The 25095-nt window shown below is 42.3% G+C and overlaps 1 protein-coding gene across 1 annotated transcript in view; it reads left to right on the top strand.

The window, feature by feature from the left end:
- Window positions 1-16927: 16927 nt before the first annotated feature.
- Window positions 16928-25095, top strand: part of odad2 (outer dynein arm docking complex subunit 2) — a 45466-nt gene continuing 37298 nt past the window's right edge. Inside the window, exons 1-7 of the mRNA XM_034108849.1 lie at window positions 16928-17016; window positions 17786-18033; window positions 18388-18545; window positions 19287-19488; window positions 20337-20443; window positions 20888-21024; window positions 22972-23088. Coding sequence (XP_033964740.1) covers window positions 17810-18033; window positions 18388-18545; window positions 19287-19488; window positions 20337-20443; window positions 20888-21024; window positions 22972-23088 — 945 coding nt within the window. The 5' untranslated portion in view covers window positions 16928-17016; window positions 17786-17809. The remainder of the gene's footprint in view (window positions 17017-17785; window positions 18034-18387; window positions 18546-19286; window positions 19489-20336; window positions 20444-20887; window positions 21025-22971; window positions 23089-25095) is intronic.

Below are 25095 nucleotides of genomic sequence, written 5' to 3'. Positions count from 1 at the left end.
CGGGGAACAAGTCATCTCCTAATTGCATTTGTCTGTCTCTTTCTCTTTTTGGTGCCTTTCACAAGGATGTCTCATTATTTCCAAAGAGCAATATTACTCTCATGCTTTTTCTGATTGGATTGGCAGCGCCCAAACGCTGGAAGCACACCAAGTTAAGAGTTTCATTCAGCACCCCCTCCCTAATGATGGGAGGACAGGGAACCAGCCTCTTCTCTCACTACACTTAACAAGTCGCCCTCTTTGTCTGTTCTCACTCTCTCTGCCCGTCTCACAGCTTTTCCATTCCAATCTTCCACTCAACGTCCATCTCCATCTCAATCCACGTGTTCTTCTTCACCCCCCTTTCCAAAAACAGGCCTAGAACTCCCTCCTCCCCTGTCCTTCCTTGCTCTTTATTACCTTGCCCACGCTCTCCTCTCCTGTTTTCAGCTGCTACCTTCATCCTGAGACAGGGGAATGTAGGAACAAAGGGCCCCTGATGTCTTCCTGGAGAAGTTCTAAAACAAAAGTCAAATTGAATTAGAGCTTTCCGAACATTAGCAAAAGAGGCAGTGCCAAACTCAGACGTCCTCTTAGAACGCACTCTCACAGAAATAATTATAGCAGAGATGAAGCGAGGGAGACAGAGGATAAAGGAGGTGAAGGCAGGAGAGAGGGAATATCTCTTTTGTTGTTTTAAGCGTGCTGAATGTCTCCAAAGAGTAGAACCAGCTGCTATCTCCAGGCAAAGAGAAGAAGGAGCCCGGGCAACGCGACCCGTCTAGCCGAACAGATTATGCCAGCTGAAGGGTATTTAGAGGCTTTTATCTAGTAAACAGGTCAAGGTGGGGCCAACATATCCTCACATGAACCAGACAAAAGACAGCTTTTACAAGTCTTTCAGAACATTGTGAGCGTCTATCCTCCCCCAACGCCAGCAGAACTAAAGCAGGCTTACTAACCAACCAAGTGGGAACCTACCCTGAACCCAATGACCTGAGCATATATGTTGATTTCATTAAAATAAGGCTGGAGGAGGAGGAACCTATTGCGGTGAGCATGTTGTAACTTCCGGTTGTTGTTGTTGTTGTTGTTGTCATCTCCGGGTATCCCGTGTGCCTGTTCTGTTGCTGATAGCTTATTAACTTAACTTAATCGATCGTTTTAAAACTCTTGATCACGGCAACTGCCTGACGTTGTAATCACACGTTACTACAGCTTAAGCACTCACAACTCTCCTTCTCTTAGCGACTGTAACTCCACAGTTGCCTACACTCTTTTCGGGTTTGCTAACGGTAGCTACTTTAGCTTGATAGCTAGCCATGGCTCTTTCCCCACCCTCGGGTGTTATTTCCTGCTCTTCCTGTCTCGTGTTTGGTTACTTCCCGGCCTCCTTTACTGGTAAGGATACATGTGTTAAATGTAGTATAGTTGTTAGGTTGGAGGCGGGAATCATAGCCATATAAGCCCGGCTCCGCATCTTAGAAAGTAACTCAGCTACAGTAAAGCACATGTTAGCCAGTGCGGACCGGCCAAAAGTAGCTCCTCTTAGCCGTCCCCCGGCAACTCCCGAGCAGCAGGGAGACTGGGTGACTGTTCAGAAGGGGCATAACGCGAAACCCGCAGGTCCCCACCAACCCGTTCACGTATCTAACAGATATTCTCCACTCAGCGAGACACCCGCTGAGAAGCCAACTCTGGTTATTGGTAGCTCTATTATGAGACACGTGAATTTAGAGACCGAAGCCTCCACAGTCACATGCATTCCGGGGGCCAGAGCGGGCGACGTTGAGGCGCATCTTAAACTGCTGGCTAAAAATAAACGTAAATACAGTAGGATTGTTATTCACGTCGGTGGTAATGATGTTCGTTTACACCAATCAGAATGCACCAAACTTAATGTGGAGTCGGTGTGTAGTTATGCTAAAACAATGTCGGACACCGTAATCTTCTCTGGTCCCCTCCCCAATCTGATCAATGATGACATGTATAGCCGCATGTCATCATTTCAGCGCTGGTTGTCTTGGTGGTGCCCAGCAAACAATGTGGGCTTCGTAAATAATTGGACAGCCTTCTGGGGAAAACCTGGTCTGATTAAGAGAGACGGCATTCATCCTACTTTGGAAGGTGCAGAACTCATTTCGGCAAACATTTCAGGGCTTTGTGGACTTAATCCATGACAAACTGGAGTTGAGACCAGGAGGCGGAGTCGCAGTCTTAAACGCTTCTCTGCGCTCTCTCCTAGGCAGTCATCCATAGGAATCCCGAACCCAATAAAATACCCAATATTAGCGATGTGTGTGTCTGCCCAAGGACAATTTAAGGTAAAACCTAATAGAGGTGTCATACATAATAACCTAATAAAAGTAAATGTAACAACTACTACAGTGCAACAAAACAGGAAGATTAAATGTGGTCTCTTAAACATAAGATCTCTAGCATCTAAAGCAATATTGGTAAATGATTTAATATCAGATTATAATATTGATATATGCTGTCTCACTGAAACTTGGTTGAGACATGAAGAATATGTCAGCATAAATGAGGCCACTCCACCCAGCCATATCAACACTCATATTGTTCGAGGCACGGGCCGAGGAGGTGGAGTTGCAGCAATCTTTGACTCAAGTTTACTTATCAATACTAAACCAAAATTAAATTATACCTCCTTTGAAAGCCTCGTTTTTAGTCTTACGCATCAGACCTGGAAAACTTTGCAGCCAATCTTATTTGTTACAGTGTATCGTGCATCAGGTCCTTATCAGAATTCTCTGAGTTTTTATCAACTTTGGTTCTTAAAGGAATGGTATGCTCATGACACTCATTTTTTAAAAATTATCATCCGATAAAACAGACCAGTCTCTGCCAGTCTCTCTTTTTTTTTTTAATCCGATGACATTATCAGTGATTTTAAACTGATTATATACCGAAATAACATCAACACTGTGGGCGCCGCCATTTCCCGGACGTGACGTAATCCATGCGTTTGGTTTTCGAAGACACGTTGATCTCCATGTTATTTACTGTAGTTTCTCTATTCAAATATGCCTCACTGTATCGCGAAATATTGCCATAATTCGGATAGGAACAATCCACGGAATGCTCGGTTCCATCTGTTGCCAAAAGGTAAGCATAAGAAGTACATTTGGAGGCAGTGGCTAGCGAAATGTGGCCGGCCCGAACCGAGAGATTTACAGACTCATGTATGCAGCGAACATTTCACATTTCCGGACGACTACTCTGAGAGTATGATCAAACATGAACATGGGATTTAAAGAACAACCATTACTCAATGGAGATGCAGTACCATCGGTCTTTCTGGTGTCATCACCGACCAGGACACCAGTTCGGCCAGTAGAGAAATCGCCCTCTGCAAGTGTGAAGCGACGGAGGAGCAGAAGTAGTGCTCGGAGTAAGAATAAGGTATGTTATAGCGCATTTCCATTGCAGCGGCTAGCCCCGTTTTAACGTCCAGGCCAGGACAGTTTTTGGTGGCCTTTCCATATAGCGTAGTACCGGCTAGTGTGTATTTCCCCCCAGTTTTTCCGGCCCCATAAAATCGTGATTCTATGGCCAGGGACAACGAAGCTGAGTATGCTAAACTAGAGAGGGAATCGCTAGCAAGGGTGGTACTACATGCATACATATAGTATCTTATATCATCTTCCCATTATACACACATGCATTTCCAAACATTTGGACTAACTATGTTGCAAATGTATTATCTTTTCAATTTACACACGGCATCTATTGCACGTCTGTCCGTCCTGGGAGAGGGATCCCTCCTCTGTTGCTCTCCCTGAGGTTTCTCCCATGTTCCCTTTAAACTGTGGGTTTTCTTCGGAAGTTTTTCCTTGTACGATGTGAGGGTCTTAGGACAGAGGGTGTCGTATTGTCATACTGATATGTATGGCTGAATTCCCCCATCCAATCTCTTCACATTGGTCAAAACTTGTTCCTCTGCTGACGAGTCCGAACTGAAATACTCCACCATGTTTCCGTGTGTTGACAAAGTGAACGCATGGATGACGTCACGACCATGAAAATGGCAAACATGGCGGCGGCCAGACGGAATATACAGGTCTTGATAAAAAAGAGCTATAAAATCATTATTTACCGGGGAATATCGCTGATTTCTTCAGGGTATGGTTTAAACATAACGTTTCACTAAATACTGAAGTTTTGATTAATTATCTAATGAGTGGACCATTCCTTTAAAACAGACAAAGTAATTATCGTAGGTGACTTTAATATTCATGTTGACGATGATAAAAATAGCCTTACTGTTGCATTTAACTCTATATTAGATTCTGTTGGTTTCTGTCAGAGTGTAAATAAACCAACCCACTGCTATAATCACACTCGACCTTGTTCTGACGTATGGTATTGAAATTGAGCAACTATTAGTCGAACCGCATAATCCTGCTTTATCCGACAATTTCTTAGTAACTTTTGAAGTACTATTACGAGACTACAAAGCATTAGTCAAAAGCTCTTGCAGCAGAAACCTATCTGTTAGTGCTATAGCCACATTTAAGGAAGAGATTTCACCAATACTTAACTCGATAGCATGTCTGCATGTAGGGGAGGAAACTTTCTGCGCCACCCGTCCTTTCGAGACGCAGTGGTCTGTGCATCTGATCATCAGATCAAGGGGGGGTGCTGGGGAACTCCAGTTCGAAACCCGCTCCTGCCGCCACTGCGTCAGGCCGTTGTGTCCTTGGGCAAGACACTTCACCCGGATTTGCTCCTGTGGGTATTGTCCACAGTACATGTATGATACTAATTTACTAACTTGTAAAAGCGCCTCGACGACTTCGAGGCGTGAAGATGGACGGTGTGGCGCAGTGCGCTGTGCAATGATCATCAGATCAAGGGGTGAAACCCGCCGCTGCTGCGTCTGTAAAGCCAACACATCCTCACTCCCAGGTCGGCCTATGTTGACGTTATGTCAAGTCCCCTGCCGGCTTTTCCCAACGCAAGGGGGGGGCCTTAGCGTCCATTTTCAACGCAAGGGGGGGGCCCTTAGCGTCCATTTTCAGCTTTCCGGGATGTCCATGTGCTTCTATGGACGCTCATGGAAGCACAGCATTCGTTTGTGTCGACTGCCCTTAAAGGCAATGAGAGCGTCCATTCTCATTGGATAACGGAGAATTGTACACCCGGAAGTAAATATTCCCCTTACTGACGATTGATTTTACAGTGATATATGCACTATTCATCGACTAAAAAACACCAGATCATCCTTGTTAATTACACAACATTGATTGGTTTAAATTGTGTGCAATGCTTTTGTATTTTTCCCCTTCGATTCGGAGAAACAAATCTTTTTTCGGAGTAAAGGATGGCAGAAGACACTACACTACCCAGAATCCCCAGCTATCGTTTGGACTACACACCATGTGCTCTGTTTGACAAACCCCGTGATAGTCCTCAAGCTCTGTGATTGGAGAGTGTGCTCCGAGGGTTACCGAGCCTCGAACAGCACTTGAAATGGGATGGAACCACTGCAGACTGTTCAAAACTGGATTTGAACGGGTCCACCGCGTCCCCCCCCCCCTCCCCCACCCCGTCCCCAGAACTACACATGCTGGCTATTCTGTTTCGCAACATGTTCTCTATGGCACGTCTCTACTGGGAGTTGTAGTTTTAAAAGACGTTTTCGTATTTCCCATAATAAGAAGTTGCCAGTATTAAACTGTGTACATCCCTGGAGGTTTAGGGGACAGGAAACACTCACATTTAAAACATATAATTAATAAATGGGTGAAAATTGCTTGTGCCCATAATGGGCAGTATTAATATATATACCCACACGCCAGCTAAGGTCAGAAGAGCTTTATTTAACAGCTGGACTTATGTTTGTGACCCCTCCTGTTGTTAATTGATAACATTACATTACATTAATTGATAAGCCTGAAACATGCACTTGTCAAGGTTCAGAGGCACATTTTGCAAATATGGCAGTAGCCATCGATCAGCTTAAGATAAGATATACTTTATTGATCCCAAGTTGGAACATTTGCGTTACATCAGCATGTGTAACAGTTAAATATGCAGTGGTGTTTATTTGTAAATCATTTAGTATAATCACACAAATTCTCTGTTTTATATTTATTGATTGTTCAATACCTGACAAGGCCGGAGATGAAATATCTGCATACATCTTATAAGAGTATAATACATTATGTATAATATCAGTTAAAATAAGTGCTTCAACATAGTTAACATTGCTGGAGGTATGCACACATATTGATAGATGTCCACTGTTGAGGAACCTGCGACACAAGTTTTTCATTCAGTGCAGAACTACACCATAGTTGTGTAGGCCTATTGACGATATGTCAATAAACCTTAGAACATCTTGAAATCTTGAACGGGATGTGCAAAATAGTCATTATATACAGTTTTTAATTAACTATTAGTAGAGAATAACGAGTAATGAATATACTTTATAGGGATCCTATTAATATCTAATAATAAACATAATGAAATTCAATAACATGCTTTAACCACCAGGTGTCTCTTTATATCATCTGTGCACTTTTATGGTGTAAATACAGCCTATCTACCAATTGGATCAAATATAAAAGTGAGCCGAATTAGTGTTGATACTGCAAGGAGACGTATTGTGTGAAAAGAAATGTAAGATGTTGTTTAATGGCTGATATATTTATGATCCACCTCACGTTTTCAGTTCCTCATGTTTGTCTTCTCATCAGGGCTATACATACAGAACTACGGCAGATATGTAATATTTAATGCAGCCGAACCGTGTATTACAATGCCGTTATGTGATGACTTTCAAAGAGAAAAGCAAGCACACTCGGAATAAGTTATTATTTTATTTTTTTTAAAGGTTTTCGGTCTGTTTCCGGTATTTGTTAATGACGATGTGCTCTGAGATGTGAGACTGGAATTGCACAGGGGAAAATAACGTATCTTTAGATGCGGATTGTGTTAAACTAATATGTTTGCGCTGTGGACCAACACTATACATTGACAGGGAAGGGGGTAGCAATAAAGATAACACCATTAAACAGTTACACAACATAACAGAAATAATATCGATAGCAGCGTCCCTAGCAACCACCTTGGTAACAATGAAAACGTTGGACGCAATTTCCTGAAGTAATCTTCGTAATAACTAGCAAACTAAAGATCATGTACATCCACTGCACACATCATCTGAAATAACAACTCATATTTCTCGCATCAAATGACATCAAAACGCATTTTAATGGCCAAACTAACTTTAAAATAGGCATTTTACACCCAGAATAAAACGAAGTTCGGCCATGTTTTCTTTTTCTGCAGGGAGAAATGTGAAGATCACGTGACGTCAAACAGAGTTTAAGGTGTAGTCCAAATGATAGCTGGGGATTCTGGGTAGTGTAGTGTCTTCTGCCATCCTTTACTCCGAAAAAAGATTTGTTTCTCCGAATCGAAGGGGAAAAATACAAAAGCATTGCACACAATTTAAACCAATCAATGTTGTGTAATTAACAAGGATAATCTGGTGTTTTTTAGTCGATGAGTAGTGCAGATATCACTGTAAAATCAATCGTCAGTAAGGGGAATATTTACTTCCGGGTGTACAATTCTCCGTTATCCAATGAGAATGGATAACGGAGTTGGAAAAAGCCGGCAGGGGACTTAATAATTAATTAATAATAATAATTCCTTATATTTATTATAGCGCTTTTCCAGATGCTCAAAGCGCTTTACATATACACATTACACATATTTTGTATACATGCAATGGTCACTGTGGACAATACCCACAGGAGCAAGTTCAGGTGAAGTGTCTTGCCCAAGGACACACCGGCTTTACAGACGCAGCAGCGGCGGGTTTCACCCCTTGATCTGATGATCATTGCACAGCGCACTGCGCCACACCGTCCATCTTCACGCCTCGAGGTCATCAAGGCGCTTTTACAAGTATAAATTAGTATCATACATGTACTGTGGACAATACCCACAGGAGCAAATCCGGGTGAAGTGTCTTGCCCAAGGACACAACGGCCTGACGCAGTGGCGGCGGGAGCGGGTTTCGAACTGGAGTTCCCCAGAACTCCCCCTTGATCTGATGATCGGATGCACAGACCACTGCGCCACCCGTCCCAAACCCGTCCCAACTTGACATAACATCAACATAGGCCGACCTGGGAGTGAGGATGTGTTGGTAAAGCCGTGGTGTCCTTGGGCAAGACACTTCACCTGAACTTTCTCCTGTGGGTATTGTCCACAGTGACCATTGAATGTATGTGTAATGTGTATTTGTGAAGCGCTTTGAGCATCTGGAAAAGCGCTATAATAAATATAAGGAATTATTATTATTATTATTATTATACAAAATGTACACCACCCCAAATTGATCATGTTGTTGACAGTGCTATAGATGCGCTGCGAATAAAATTAGACTCTGTTGCTCCTTTGAAAAAGAAGAAAATAAAACAACATAGATTAGCTCCATGGCATAATGCCGAAACCCGCAAAATAAAGCAAAAGTCTAGACAACTTGAAAGGATATGGCGTTTCACTAAACTTGAAGAATCTCGTTTAATTTGGCATATTACTCTCAATGAATATAAGAAAGCACTGCGTAAAGCGAGAGCAGCCTACTACTCTTTGTTAATAGATGAGAATAAGAATAATGCAAGATTTCTTTTCAGCATTGTAGCCAGGCTGACAGAGAGCCACAGCTCGATTGAGCCTTCTATTCCCATAGCACTCAGTAGTAATGATTTTATGTGCTTTTTTAACGATAAAATTGTTACTCTTAGAAACAAAATTAATGACCTCTTGCCTTTGACCAGTATAGTGTTATCAACAGCTCCCGGAAACGTAAGTTCTAATATTACACTAGATAGTGAACTAGAATGCTTTTCAGCCATAAACCTTGAACAATTACATTCAATGATTCTCTCTTCTAAACCATCAACGTGCATGTTAGACCCAATTCCAACTAAGCTGTTGAAGGAAGTTTTTCCATTAATTAGCACTTCTTTATTAAATATTATGAATATGTCTTTATTATCAGGCTATGTTCCACAATCATTCAAAGTAGCAGTGATAAAACCGCTTCTTAAAAAGCACAACCTCGATCCAGAGGTTTTAGCCAACTATAGACCTATTTCTAATCTTCTGTTCCTCTCAAAAATTCTTGAGAAAGCGGTCGCAAAACAGCTGTGTGATTACTTAAAAAACAATGATTTATTTGAAGATTTTCAGTCTGGCTTTAGAACACATCATAGCACAGAGACAGCTCTGGTTGAAGTCACAAATTACATTCTAATTTGTGACAAGGGACTTGTCTCTATTCTTGTTTTGCTCAATCTCAGTGCTGCATTTGATACTATCGACCATGATATCCTATTGCAAAGACTAGAGCACTTAGTTGGCATACAGGGAACTGCTTTAGGCTGGTTTAGGTCCTATCTATCTGAACGCTCTCAGTTTGTACGTGTTAACGATGAATCTTCCACGCAAACCAAAGTTTGCCATGGAGTGCCACAGGGCTCAGTGCTCGGACCTATTTTGTTCACATTATATATGCTTCCGTTAGGCAATATTATAAGGAATCATTCTGTAAACTTTCATTTTAATGCGGATGATACTCAACTATATTTATCAATCAAGCCTGATGAAATTAATCATCTAAATAAAATTCAAGACTGCCTCAAGGACTTAAAAACGTGGATGACCTTAAACGTTTTGATGTTAAACACGACCAAAACTGAAGTTATTGTACTCGGCCCGAAGAATCTACGAAACAAATTATCTAAAGATATACTAACTATGGATGGCATTAATTTGGCCTCCAGTGAGACTGTAAGGAATCTTGATGTTATATTTGATCAGGATTTATCCTTTAACGCCCAATTAAAATCAATTTCAAGGACCGCCTACTTCCATCTACGTAACATTGCAAAAATCAGGCATATCTTGCCTCAAAACGATGCAGAGAAACTAGTCCATGCATTTGTTACTTCTAGGCTGGATTATTGTAACTCTTTATTATCAGGGAGTACCAAGAAGTCAGTCAAGTCGCTTCAGCTGATTCAAAATGCTGCAGCTCGTGGACTAACCAGAGTTAGGAAAAGGGACCACATTACTCCTGTTCTGGCTGCCTTACACTGGCTCCCTATAGAACACAGGATATAATTTAAAATTCTTCTTCTCGCCTACAAAGCCCTTAATGGGCAGGCGCCATCTTACCTTAAAGAACTCATTATACCCTACTGTCCTACTAGGGCATTGCGTTCCAAGAATGCAGGGTTGTTGGTTGTTCCTAGAATCTCTAAAAGTACAATGGGAGCCAGAGCCTTTTCTTATCAAGCTCCACATTTGTGGAATCAGCTTCCAGTTTGTGTTCGGGCGGCAGACACCCTATCCGTTTTTAAGAGTGCGCTTAAGACCTTCCTTTTTGATAAAGCTTATAGTTAGGGCTGATTAGATTCAGCCCCTAGTTTTGCTGATATAGGCTTAGTTTGTCAGGGGACATCTTCCTTCTTCCTTCTCTCTTTCTATACCTGTGTACTCTCATGTTCCGATTAACCCAGCTTCCCCAAATTTCTTTCTTTTTGGTGTCTATATACGCCGGGATCCGGAGTCATGGATGATCTTGCGGTCCTGTGTCCTGGATTGCGAGCCCTGGATTGCGAGTCGTGGCTGTGGTCCTGGATCATCGGTCCTGGATGGATATCCTCGTGGATTCATCTTCCTATTATACACACATGCATTTCCAAACATTTGGACTATCTATGTTGCAAATGTATTATCTTTTCAATTTACACACGGCATCTATTGCACGTCTGTCCGTCCTGGGAGAGGGATCCCTCCTCTGTTGCTCTCCCTGAGGTTTCTCCCATTTTCCCCTTTAAACTGTGGGTTTTCTTCGGAAGTTTTTCCTTGTACGATGTGAGGGTCTAAGGACAGAGGGTGTCGTATTGTCATACTGATATTCTGTACACACTGTGAAGACCACTGAGACAAATGTAACATTTGTGATATTGGGCTATATAAATAAACATTGATTAAACATTGATTGATAAAATGTTCCCAGTACATTTGCACTGCTTTAGTGAGATATCAGCTGAAAGGCCTCCTAATGTTGTGGCCTTAAATATCTGTTGGTGATGTCATAACCATGTGACGGTCCAGTTCAGTCCACCAGTTGAGTTGGACAATGAAGCTAAGGTCGACTCCATTGTATATGCTTGTGATCTTTCTATCCACACGTACTATAACAATAATACAAACAAATACAACAGGGTTTTTGAAACGCCCTCTTACTTTCGGCATGCGACCAAAATGCCGATTTCCCCCGTATTTGAAAGTGATGGCAGAAATCAATATTTCTGTTCGTCAAAAACTGTATTATTACTCCAAAAGTATGAAAACCGTGTGTCAAATAGGCCGACAGACGGCATAGACAGCTTTGTTTTTACGGAACTCGGACGTCACACTGATGTTGACGTTCGCGGCACCATCTTGGATACAGGCGTCATGTTCTCGCGAGAATTGATACTTCTTATAGATCAGCGCCACAGTATTGCCCTCACTATATTTTTCTAGAAAAACCCCTGTTCAAGATCTGATCTATATTGAAGCCACACACAGCTTCAATATACTGTATTACATCTGCTTTTCAATTATTTATTTTCACGTTAAATGACAAGCTGCAGTTTTAAAGAAAACACTGTATATGCCAGTCAGGGGTGCTGAGAATATTCAAGTTTATGATGACTTTCTCTAAGATATGTTTTGCGGCCACATGTGCTCATTCAGCTTTCTGGAAATCCTTAAAAGCGCTTGTAAAGCGCCTCAATGATTTCCAAAGAGGAGCCAAGTGTCGGCTTTCAGAAGTGCAACCAACATAAACAAAGTGTGTTTTAAGTCATGTAGATGTTGTCATTGGTTTTGCCCAGAAGCCCTATGGACATGAATCTTGAATTATTTCTATTTTTGACAAGAGTCCATCCACTCCAAAGAAAGCACTGCCACTAAGCGATCGCCACTTGAAATACATACTGTGCACAGTATTTAAAAACCACAATTGCAGGTTTATGTCCAAGAAGCTCCAGCGGTGATATTGTTGCAAAATCATATTCCAAACGGTATCAGGTTTTGTTTGCTGGGACTCATTTAGAAAAGATTTTGATAACATGTCATGTTGTATCCAAACTTTGAAGACAACTTGAACCATTGCAATCATTATCCTTTTTTTTTTTTTTGCGGAACCCGCCGCGGTCTTGACCTCAGCAAAAGCGACGTCCGCCTCTGCTGTCCAGTCGATCGCCTGGACGGGGGTCTTGCCTTTCAACGCTTCATACAGCGGCCGCATGATGTGTGCGGCCCGGGCGATGAAATTGTGGTAGAAGGTCACCATCCCCAGAAACTCACGGAGCGACCGGCTGTGAGCGGTCGAGGAAAAGCCGCAACAGCCTCCACCTTCGCTGGCAGAGGTGTCGCACCGCCCTTGGTGACGCGGTGCCCCAGGAAATCAATGTCAGACACACCGAACTGGCACTTTGCAGGATTGATGATTAATCCATGTTCGTTGAGTCGTGTGAAAAGGGCTCGGAGGTGGGACAGGTGCTCCTGCACTGAAGCGCTGGCGACGAGTATGTCGTTGAGGTAGACAAACACAAACGGCAGGTCTCGCAGCACCGAATCCATCAGGCGCTGGAACGTCTGAGCGGCATTCTTGAGTCCAAAAGGCATCCGCAGGAACTCAAAAAGTCCAAAAGGTGTTATCACTGCCGTCTTGGGAATGTCCAGGGGGTGCATGGGCACCTGGTGGTATCCACACACCAGGTCCACCTTGGAAAACACCCCTGTACCGGCCAGATGCGCCGAAAAATCCTGAATGTGCGGCACTGGATAGCGGTCAGGCGTCGTTGAGTCGGCCGTAATCCCCGCACGGGCGGAACCCGCCGTTCGGTTTGGGGACGACGTGCAGGGGGGAAGCCCAAGGACTGTCGGAGCGGCAGACAATGCCCAGGCGCTCCATGGTTGCGAACTCCGCCCTCGCCACAGCCAGCTTAGAAGGGTTCAACCGCCGGGCCCTGGCGTAGACAGGAGGCCCCTCGGTAGTGACGTGGTGTTCCACGCCATGCTTAGTGGTAAGCGCAGAGAAGGTGGGCAGCGACAGGTCTGGAAACTAGGCCAACAGTCTGAGAAACGTGTCTGCCCCTGACAGCGAGCCTGACAGCCCGTCGTACGCTGCGCTGCCAAGTGTGCACACGAGGGAAGAAAACGTCAAGGCATCAACCAAACGCCTATTCTTAACGTCCACTAAGAGTCCATGAGCACACAAAAAATCCGCTCCGAGGAGGGGAAAAGAAATGTCCGCCGTCACAAAGTCCGAGCTGAAACGCTGTCCTCCGATGCACAAACACATAGGCCTCACGCCGTACGTGCGAATGGGACCGCCGTTAGCCGTCGTCAATCGCGGTCCGTGCCCTCCCCGGATGACATCTTCACTCGACACGGGAACTACGCTCCGTTGAGCGCCCGTGTCACACAGAAACAGGCTCCCCGAAACGCTGTCGCTGACGAAGAGGACCCTGCACGTGCCGCCGACGCTCAGGGCCACTACTGAGCGCCGGCCCCTCCGTTTCCCGGGGGTTTGTAGCTGCACGGAGGGATGCACTTCTTCGCCATTGTCCCGAAACGTGCGTGGTAAAAGCACTCTCCGGTGTCTCCACGCCGGCTCGCCACAGCCGTGTCTGGCCCCCGCCATGCTGTCTTGACTGCAGATGGGCCGCTGCGCGTCGCGGATAACGTCTCTGCACTGAGCTGTTGTGTAGCCAGGAAAAAACGATCCGCTTCCTCAGCCAAGGCACGCGGCTCCGTGACAGGCGTATTGGCCAGCGCCGTCTGGACCCGGGGAGGCAAGTGACGCAGGAAAATCTCCGTGAATAAAATCCGAGGATCTTCCCCCCCTAGCAGATTTAGCATTTTCTCCATTAGCTGAGATGGCTTGCTGTCTCCTAGGCCTTGAATGTCAAGTAACTGGCGGGCCCTCTCCTTAGCAGATAAGCTAAATGTCTTAAGGAGGAGGGCCTTAATCGCCTCATATTTGCCATGATGTGGGGGGGCTGTGATGAATCCCACCAACCTGGACGACGTAGAGCTGTCCAGCGCTGCTACCACATGGTAGTATTTCAGGTCCCCGTCACGGACCTGTCGGCAGGCGAAGTGCGCCTCCACATGTGCGAACCATGCCTCCGCGGCGTGCTGCCAGAATTCCAGCAGCTTTACGAACACATCGCGTTCAGCCATGCTCGTTAATTTTCCGGAAACTTTCTCGGAAACGTCGGGGTCACCAGTGTAGTGCCAGGCCAAGGGAGTCGGAGGCGGTGTATTCAGAACAGAGTTCCAATCTTTATTATCCATTAATCATAGAGAGGTTAACTCATCAACTGCTCTGCTTGACGAGCTAGCAGGAATGGGTGCTAACGCTACAGGTGTTCCCACTAAAGGGTCCGTGTGGCAACACAATAAGAGAGGTGAATTATGTCCAATAACGTGTCACCACACTATATCCTTTATTTAGATGAGTGACATGCCTCAATGATGGGTTAATATGTAGATATTATCCCGGCTGTGTGTGTATAAGAAATAATTATGATTAGTTTTCTTTGGTTCCATTATCACTCTTGTGTTTCAATGTGTCTCTCGTGCTAGTGCCTGTTTAAACAGTCAATGAACCAGGCAATTACATATAACTGGCGAATGATCTCATCAAAAGATCTTTTTTTAGCCGTTACCCAGAGTCAGCTACACGAAAGTAACAAAAGTGAGCCATAAACTTTTCCTTGGAAGACATTTACACGACAGCCCCTCAAGCTTCTTGTCCATCACGACTCACATGCTGAATCTCATTTAAAAGCACTTATTTTGCGTGCCTAAAAACACAGGGGATTATGGGAAATGACAGGCGGGATTGTGGAGTTTTTTACAACGGGACGATGTGGTCACGGCCTCTTGTTAGAGTCCCTTTAACTGTTTCTATTTTAGAACCCGGTGGATTAGAGCGACACATCTCACCGGTGCTCATTACAATGACCAGTGTCACAAAATGTCCTTTACTGCTTTTAACCGCACAGCCATGAGCCACACTGAACTGGTTTTGACACGAATCCTGAATAAACATCCCTGGAGGATGTGAATGCATGGGGGAAAAAATACAGGAGATACGCTCACAAGCTCCCTTTAAACCAGAAACAGTAGCCAGCGCACCTCCTCATCATCACTCTTGTTACTCACGCACAGCTTTTGTGTATGTTAAATGTGAGTGTTAATTGAGTAGTGTGGAAGTTGCACACACTGCGAGCGGATGCAATCATGATGTCCATGTGTATGGTGGTCGGCCGCTGTACCTTTCTGTGTGTGTCGTCAGCGCGTTTCCATGCAGTTCAATCAGCGACTGAACTCAGGCATTGGTGAAAAAGCACTCGTGTTTATTATGCTGTATTAAGTTTTAGTGGAAGAACATCTAAGAGGGAGCAGGTGCTTCTGGGCTCACAGCATATTTGTTTTACTTTGTAAAGGGCCCGGGCTGGGGAGAGCGTTTCATTTAATCCTTAAACGAACAGCAATTAGGCTCGCTAATGAGGCCCAGGGTTAGATGTATTAAGACTCTGTTTATCCTGCTTTCCTTCCCTTTTTTCTCCTCTTCCATCCGTCTTAGCATTGTTTTTTACTAGAAGGAAAGCTCAAACGCACACACTTTACGTCAGCACTGTCTGAGCTCCATAGCCCCCCCACTCCAGCACTTAATACAGACCGTTAGTTCCAAATCAAATACCTGGAGGGAGAGGCAAACATAAATCTAATCTTTTAAGAACAACATCCATACAGATCTTTCTTGATACTACTACTTCCCCCTGCGGGATTCTTGGTGATTGATTTACATGCAGACTCACTCCAAATTACCCAAAACTGTTTCATAAAAAAGTAGTTCCACCTGCTGTGCCGCCATCGCGCCAGGCTAAAAGGGAAAGGTCTGTGCTGCTGCTGGCAGACAGTGTGATAGACAAGGCGGCATACGTCTGTGCTTTTAGAGTAAAGGGGTTTAATCACATTACATTAAAATACGTCTGCATTTATAAGGAGAATGTTTCCTACCATGGTGTGGGGCCTGAAGACATTTGTATGTTTCTGTCCCTATCACTTTTGAGTGAGTTTGAACAGAAAAAAGAGTATAAAGTAGGATTTGTTCATTTGCCGTATTTGCAAATAATTTTCTTTTCAAGCCATCATGTTCAGTGACTGTCCTCATCCACTTTAATTACTATTCTGCAAAAACATATGCTACAATTGGTGTTGCTTTACACATCCAAAAGTACAATGTCTTTTCAGTAGCTTTTCCACTTCAATTTGAACATGTGCATGTCCAAAATAAGGCTTAACATACTCATTTGGATTGGTGTATCTACATTAAACTGAGTGAACCTGTTTGCCGAGTCTAAACAGAGAGTATCCACCCAAATAGACTGTTTTCACTTGCCAATGTTTGTCTGCAGGACACTGCCAAACCAGTAGTGAGAGGGGAAATAGGCTCTCAAATATGCGGTCATGTGGACACTCAAAAGGGAAAGCATACAGGGATATTATTATTATGACAGCATTTTCCTTGACATTTCGCAGACTCTGACCATGCAAGTCACAACACTTGCATTTCTACAGTTACAGTTCACACAGTTTGCATCTGCTCTGTACACATAAATAATTATATTTCAGTTTTATTTGTATTCTTTATATATATTTTCCTTAATCTTATTATTTTTTTCCAAACAACATAGAACAATATAGTAATGGTAATGTTTCTTACACTAGAAGAGATTATTAAAAGTTTGAGTTTAGTTCTTTTTGAACCAACTCGCGTTCCGTTGTATTTGGTCGTATCATAGCAACCAAAAGGGTCGGATATGCTGGGAGAGGTCGCGTGTGGTTTCCATGGACACGGTTGATACCAAATTTACGGTAGAAGTTTAGAAATAGGCAAAAACCTAGAAGTACACGGTAAGTTTACATGAGTAGAAGTAGGAAGTCATGGTTAAAACTTGTAATATGTGTTTTTTATTGACAAGGAAAAGCGCAAAGTAGTTGTAGTTAGTCGAGAGTAAGCTAAAGGCTGCGTATTAGCTTTGCTAACGGCACTACAGTAACGCTTAAACTAAGTTAGCATATTAAACGTTGGTACTTAAACCTCGACATTGTTGTAAAAAGGAAGAGCTTGACAACTACCATGTGCAGTAAGCACGTGAGCAAGTATTCTAATTCTCTACTGCTTAAATATATTTCATAAAGGTAAATAATATTCAGAAAAACATAATTGTAGACGTTATTTAACACCATAAACTCAACGTGCCTTTTTTAGAACGTTAGCTGAAATGTTAGTTAGCTTTTCAATGTATTTTCAAGCTTTGAATGAACGGCAAAAAAACGTATGAACAATTACTTTCACTATAATTTAATCTGACATTTTTTTAAATGAATCATTACGGCTATGAACTGTTGGAAAATAGTTTGTAACGATTATCTTAAGCCTAAACTAACATGGTCAGTTAAGAATCCAAACTCTTTATTCAATTAACTATTATATAAAGCAAAGAAGAAATAGCTAATCATTACACTTAAAAAAATCAAACAATCTAATATCAAAGTAGTCTCAGAAATAAAGCATGACCTCTCCATTTTTCCTCATGAGCCCCAAAGCCAACAGATGACAAATAATGAGTTTGAGTAAAGTGACACACTGTTTAAAATAGTGTTGTTTTTATTTTTTCAGTTTCAGAATATCCCAGCCGCTGCTATGGGGCTATCACTGACGAGGGCAGCCCAGTGGACCCCGGCCAGCTCTGGTACTGGCAAACTTGAGTCCACGCCAATGAATGAGTCCTTGTTGAAGGAAATCCTGAGCTTTGCTGAGCAGTTCGGCTCCCAACACCCACAGGAGGCCTTGCATGTGTTTCAAGAACCTCTCCAGTGGAGTACCACTTTAATGGCATCTGATTTCAAAACAGACTATGACATCAGGTTGGTCTAATCATGAGGCAGGCAGCTGGTTGACCAGTGTTTTCAGTATTACGTGTCTGTGCAGGATATGCTGTCACCATGGTGTCCAAATGTATCTTACCTTGGCTTTACTCAAAGCAGGAGGCTATAATTAATTTGTTATTCAGCTTCAGTTAGACTGAGTACATTCCCTTTTATTTCTTCAGAAGTTCTGGTCCAGCGTGTGTTTAGCTTTGTATCTTGGAAGTGGAGAAGTAGAGAAACAAAAATACAGACTCTGATCTTCCTTAAGTGTGTTGGCTTTTATAACTAATACAAGAAAAGTCATAATAGGGATACAACTGAAGTACTGTTTTTGGTTTATTTTCTCTGCAGTGACTCAGATGTACAGTCCAATGAGAGAGACAGTGAAGGGCTTCCATTGTTGCAGCTCTCCCCTCCTACTGTTTCTGTACGCAGCTTCAGCCAGCTCTCTAAACTCGTTCATCTGGCAGAAGATAAGAAGGTGGAAGAGGTTCAAGCATGTCTAGAAGGTAAGCATGATGACCACAGGGTGATATTTGAATCTAATTAGCATCTTAAGGAGTCCAGGCACCAGCATAGCTTCATAACCTACAGACTTAATTGTTTTTTGTCAAAGATCATCTAATAATGCTTGGTAATTAAGTGCGCTGCATTAAAACCCAAGGCAGTAACAATACAAAAGTTGAAACAGGAGTTAAAAACAGATACAACTAACCACAGCAATGAATACAGATACAATTAAGAAGAGATAAAGATTTGACAAAACTTAAAAGTGCATATATTAAAAGTGCATATTTTATTCACATAGAAGTCTGGTTTAGGTTATTTTATACCGTTTAGTTTTACACATTTGGACTACTAACCTCCGTGTGTAGAGGGTGGGAGTCATAATTTAACATAAAGCTGGATAACTGCTGTAACTTTCTGAGGTACAGGGTCTCGAGGTTTCGCTGTGACTCACCAATCAGTCTGCTAGACCACTTGATAAACTGACTGAGAGAGTTAGAAAAAAACAATAAAAGCACAATAAAACATGACCATCATGGTTTTCTTCAAAGTATGCATTTAAAAGATGAAACTGATTTCTCAAGCCCAATATCGTCGTTTGCACCACAGTACGGGTGCCCTAATAGAAAAGTACATACAAGGGCTGCCTCATTGTTGGATCCAAATGATTCCAACTCATATCGTCCATGCCCCTGCAATCAGGCTCTGAATTTAAAGATGTTAATATCTTTTTTTTTCTCCAGAAAATAGATACCCCGTGGTTAAGATTCTTGGTTCCAGTGTTGCCAGCATCCTGCAGGGAGAAGACACCGATACTGACGTGCTAAGTTTGGTAGACAAAGTGAAAGATCAGGGCAAGGACTCGGAGGTCAAGGTCAAGCTGTTCCTGTTTCTCCGAAATCTGGATAACAAGCTCCTCAGCAAGTGCCTCGAAGAGATAGCCGGGTATGTGCGTCTTTTTTCTCCAGCTGTGTTACGTCCCCACTAAGGTCTAGGGGACCTGGAGACAATAACGTACAACCAATAAGTATGAGAGAGTCAGAGTAAAGGTTGACAAAAGGTTTATTCCTTGTAACCTATCAGATAATACAATTAAACAGAAACTCTGTTTGTGAGGAGGAGGAGGAGTCAAAGGATTGTGCCAAACAAAAGAAACAAGCATAACAAAACCAGGCCTACCTCTACAACTATCCTTTGAAACCAAACTCAAACAAAAACCCTCACTAACTAACTACAAAGAATTTGACAAAACAATATACAGGGGTGGCAACAATCCGCTTACCTAGTGTGTCTAAACAATAGTTAGCTCGGTGGTGAGAAATGTACAGGGTACCCCAGACTTACCTAACTCCTCCACCTCTCAACACACACATTAACAAAGTTCAGATTTTCCAAAGAGCTTTAGTTGCTAAGCACAGCCGTGTTCCTTCCTCAGCAACAGGCCCAGAGTGAGAGAGAGAAGACTTCCTGGGTGCCTCCTTTATGGTCGGCCCTGGTTGCTGATAGGCCAGCTGAGGGTGAGAGGATCCAATCAGCCATCAGACTCAGGTGCACAGGCAGATACCGATCAGCTGCTGATTAGCTGTGCAGAAGACAGGGAGAAGAAATCTCTCAGAAATCTCTCTGATTATCTCTCCATCCTCCCCTCCTATCCTCTTTCACTCCGGCCTAACCAGTCCTACTGCGACATGCTGTTGTTTATGATTGGAATAGGCAGCAGGTTTAGAAAAGGGAACCATGAATGAATGAGAGGAATTAGATGTTTGTTTTGTTTTTCTACATTTTCATTACAGAGAAATCAGGCTTGACCCCACCGCAGTGAAGAATGAAGTGGATTCACTGAAACAGTCAAGCATTGAAGGGGAAAATAGGGTGTTGAAGTCCATTCGATACACATCAGGTTTGAATTATCTCCACATTTCACTGACTTGCAAGGAGAGCAATTGCTATTAACACTAAAGCTGAATATTCCAACGCATAAAAAAAGTCTGCATTTGCCGCCACAACAGACATGGAAGCTATTATATCTGTCAGATTCCAGTTGACCAAGTCGTTAGTCAATGCAGTGCACTTATCATGGCCTTATAAAGCAAGTGCACACCAAGCGGTTAAAGCAGTACTCATTTCTCATGTTGGATTGACACTGTATAAAGAAATACTGCAAACGGCCTTAAAATATACTAGCGTCAATAAGGGCTTCCTTTTAGTGGATGATTTATATTGCAATTGAAAGGATAGAGTTACCCAGGGCTCATGTCTAGGACCTCTGCAGTTTTCCTGTATACTGTTAATATAATACGTTTCTGGCAAGATTTATGCAACGTTCCTCCCCTTTTCTCTTCAGATTATATATTTTCAAATGGCTGCCGTGCCCCTCCTTGGAGACAGGTTCATGGCGAGATGTGTTACCTAGAGATCGAGCCGTGTGACACTGAGACCCTCTGCGTCACCTGCAGCACTGCAGGAGTTTTTCTTAATGGGGTAAGACTAGGAAGATAAAGCACTGTGTGCTGCTGAAGGTCAATGCAATGTTGTTTCCTTTTTCTGTGTGAGGAAATGTTAAAGGAGCAGACTGGAAAATACTTTTTGATAGGCCAATTTATCATTGAAAGTGGCAGTGAATTCACCTCAGCAAGTGTTCCAGTGATTTGGTAAAGATTGATTCCAAGTTCCTTTAGTCGTGCTGTTGAATCAAATAACCACATCGTGTTACTTTGTTTATCCTCCTCCTCAGCAACTGTTACAATAGCAATCTTAAAGCAACATCACAGATCAATCAGTTGGTAGTAAAGTCGAAACATCTCAACAATACATTACAGATGCATATACCCAGAGGTGGAAGAAAGATGTTTAATGAATGTAGTGTAGTCAAATTACATTATTTCCCTTTTAAATGTGGTGAAGTATAAGAATTGTAGCATTGAATGAAGTACTCATGTAAAGTACTTTAAATGTTCTTAGTTGCTTTCCAACCACTACCATACCACTTACATATTTCCAGCATATATTCAAAGGAAAGCAGGAAACCAATGGGACATACAGTATAACCTAGGGCTGCTCGATTATGGCAAAAATCATAGGGTCAATAATTGATATCACGATTATTAAAAACGATTATCCATTTACTTTGAAAACATCCATTTATTAAAGAATTTTTTTTTTTTTAATAATAATAATAATAAAAAATAATCGTTTTATTTCGATTACGTTGTTTTCGTAATCGTTGCAAGCCATAATCATAATTGCGATTAAAATATGATTAATTGAGCAGCCCTAATATAACCTATAGGAGAGGGCAGAAGGATCCACACAACTGTAAAAGTGTGGCATATTCTTTACAAGAAACATCCAATCGATGATCTGTGATCCAAAATGGGAAAAAGTCCACCTAAAAAAATGTGTAACAGTTGACATTATTTGACTTAAACATAGCATACTCAATCTGCCCATGTTTTCAGGTCTGAATAATAGTAATAAAAAGATGGTTCTATAGCAATAAATCTACAACATAAAAATAGTCAACTGTTTGATCCTGCAGAGGAGTACAGACGAGATGCGTTTTTAGATACGTAAACAGTTCTGAGTTTACAGAACCAGATCAATAAAATGAAAAACAATACCTTCACTACTGAAGGCTTGGACCAAGAGTTTTATTTTCCAGATCCATTAAATCTGACTTGAGTTACCAAGAATAATCACTTCTGACATTTGTAAGTCCCTCTGTACATTGTTCCAGCTGGAAGGGGTATTTAAACAAAGATCAGTGGTCTACAAAATAACCACGCCCAGCAATAAAAGCACATACTGGTATACTGCATCCAACAGCTTTAGGGCACGTGCACTCATTAATAGCAGATCTCCAATATCCAATACAGTCTGAAGAAAAAGGTTTGTTTACATTGTTACAACAACAAAATAACTACAATATCTCTTTTGATTTCAATCATGTTCATAAAGAAACCTAACATCGAGGTCAAACCCTGGCTTTTCAGTGCCCCCCCCCCCCCCCCCAGTGTAAGATTACATAGAGAGCTCAAAATACTTTCAAGTCCAGGATACTCTGAATGTGTTTGCCATTAATCCTAAGAGAAGATTTTGCATGCTGCAGCACCTTTCACTCTTCCACTCACATTGCTGACAAGCCCTCGGTTTCCTGCGTCTGTTTCTTCACCTGGAAACAGTTCGACCAAGGTGAAAAACTACAATCTTAAAACACCCAACGGTCGACATTGATGCAAATGAAACCTCAAAGAGCACTAGTGTCTGAAACCTAATTTAGCGGTTTTACATGGTTTTACACTTCCTCTTTGAGGCTGCCTGGAGATACTCTGAGCTTTCTAACCCCGGCTATTCAGGCTGACATGTGGGTCACATTATAATTGTGGTTTTTAGAATTAATGAAGCTGTTTTTACACTTTGTTTTCACAGGGCGTAAAACAGGAGGGGGAGGAAAGTGGCTACGAGCGAACAAGTGATGTGCACAGAGACCTGCGCACTCTTCTGAAGAGCAGATCTCCACATTTTGCTGAGAACATAAACACGCAGGTACAGTGGGATATAGCAGATGCAATTATCATTCATCCACACGGTAGGACCTCCTCTGTCTAACCTTGGATTTTATCTCACAAAGTGTGGATGTGTGGGTGATGAAATGGCTCTTTGTCCCATAACAAGGTCCTGTTTTCTAACCTCTGATTTGATCCCTGATACTGTGTGACTCACATGCATAAACACTTTAGCATTGTGTAATCAGTGTCTGTGCTGCTCAACGCTAGTGAGCTAGTGTCTGGTTGTCACCGTGTTGAAACATTTCTAAAATCCTTCAACATCCAAACAGCACAGCCCCATCTTACACACGCACGTGCACACACACACACGCACACGCACACACATAGACAGACACACACATTCTCATTTCCAGACATAGAAATACACGTGATTTATTCAGTAGTGCTATTTCCTGCTTTGGTAATTTGAACAAATCGCCTCAATAATAGATCCCAGCTGCGTCCAAAAATCTGTTAATCATTTAAAAATATCTCACACTGATGTTTGTTGGAAAATATGGCATCATCTACAGACCATCTACTGCTCACTGCAGACTTTGTATTGATCTCGTATCTTTAGGGTTAAATAATAAATAATTGTATTGTTTGTTCTTATGTCATCCCAGTCAAATAAAGTGGGAGGTAAGTCTTTAAACAACCATTAATGTGAAATGTTTACAATCAGCCATGCTAGCATACTGCTTATACGTAGATCTGTACATGGTGTTGGTCTACCACATTGGTCAAGACCAATGAAAAATACGCACAGCTTTTGCATGGATTGCCATGCATTCATTGTCCCAACAAGATAGAGCGTCATGACTTTGGTAGCATTCACATCAACATCACCTCTACATTGATAACAGAATGTTAAACTGCTAACATCGACAGTAAGCTTTAAACACTGCTTCGTGGTTGTACACCATTATGTGGTGTCTGTTACATGTGACTATAGATTATATTATGTTTACTCTGCACCATTTTATTTGTATTTGTTATTTGAGAAATGTATGCACCATATGGAAAGAAGAAGTAGTATAACCCCAACCATGGCATGTACTACTACTTTTTGCTAACAGTTCCACAATGCTATGCTCCTTATTCTATTGATGAGAACATAACCATTGTGAGAGACTAGTACATTGAAGAGGCAAAAGGTGAAGATTCAAAAATGTCTGAAACCGCAATTTAACCGCTCACAATTGAGTGACTAGAAAATAGGAAGTAAATGAATAAATGATGGAGGGAATCATTTTGGACACAGTTAAATGAAAGATATTCTTAGATTATATTCCATAGTTTACAAAGTTTTCATTATATATACGTGGAGTAGATATTGGACCGTCCATATTGCGAGCTGGAATGGCGTTAGTAGAGGTTTTAATAAACCAATGTGTAGTGCCAGGCCGAGGCGTGTACAAAAAAAAGACATTCAGGCTTTTATGTTTTACGAGTCCTGTGTGAAGAGTGATGCTTTGAGTCTGAAGCATCTAAAAGTGCTGGACAGCCGCAGTAAACTTAGCTGTGAACCAGTTTGTGGAGGCACAAATCATCGTCAGGGTTTCTCTCTTCTCGATTCTTTACTCCCTTTGATATCAACCTCGCATTGTCCGGTTACTTTTGTTTCACAATATCTTTTTCTCTCTCTCAACTTGAGCCAATCATGTGATGGGGTCAACTTGAAAACTGCTTTGAAAGTCCTTCGATTGATTGCCGACGACAGCAATCCAATGGCGCAATATGCATCCCATGTCAGAAATTAAGTAATTGCAGTCATGATATCTTCCAGTTTTTATTTGATAGCGCCACGGCAGTCTGTCAGAAACACGATCTCGCATATCTCCGTCTCGCTTCCCTGATTGCAACACACTTGGAAGGCGAACGCCAAAGATAACAACACCTAATCTCCAAACATCTTTCCAAAGTGAGGAAGCAGGTGTTTTTGAGTAGTTCTATTAGATCAGACAGCCTCAATCAAAAGAGCAGAGGCAGTCAGAGGAGACAG

This window comes from Pseudochaenichthys georgianus, chromosome 20 (genome assembly GCF_902827115.2).
Source record: "Pseudochaenichthys georgianus chromosome 20, fPseGeo1.2, whole genome shotgun sequence".
NCBI lineage: Eukaryota > Metazoa > Chordata > Actinopteri > Perciformes > Channichthyidae > Pseudochaenichthys > Pseudochaenichthys georgianus.
This window is presented reverse-complemented; position numbering and strand designations above follow the sequence as displayed.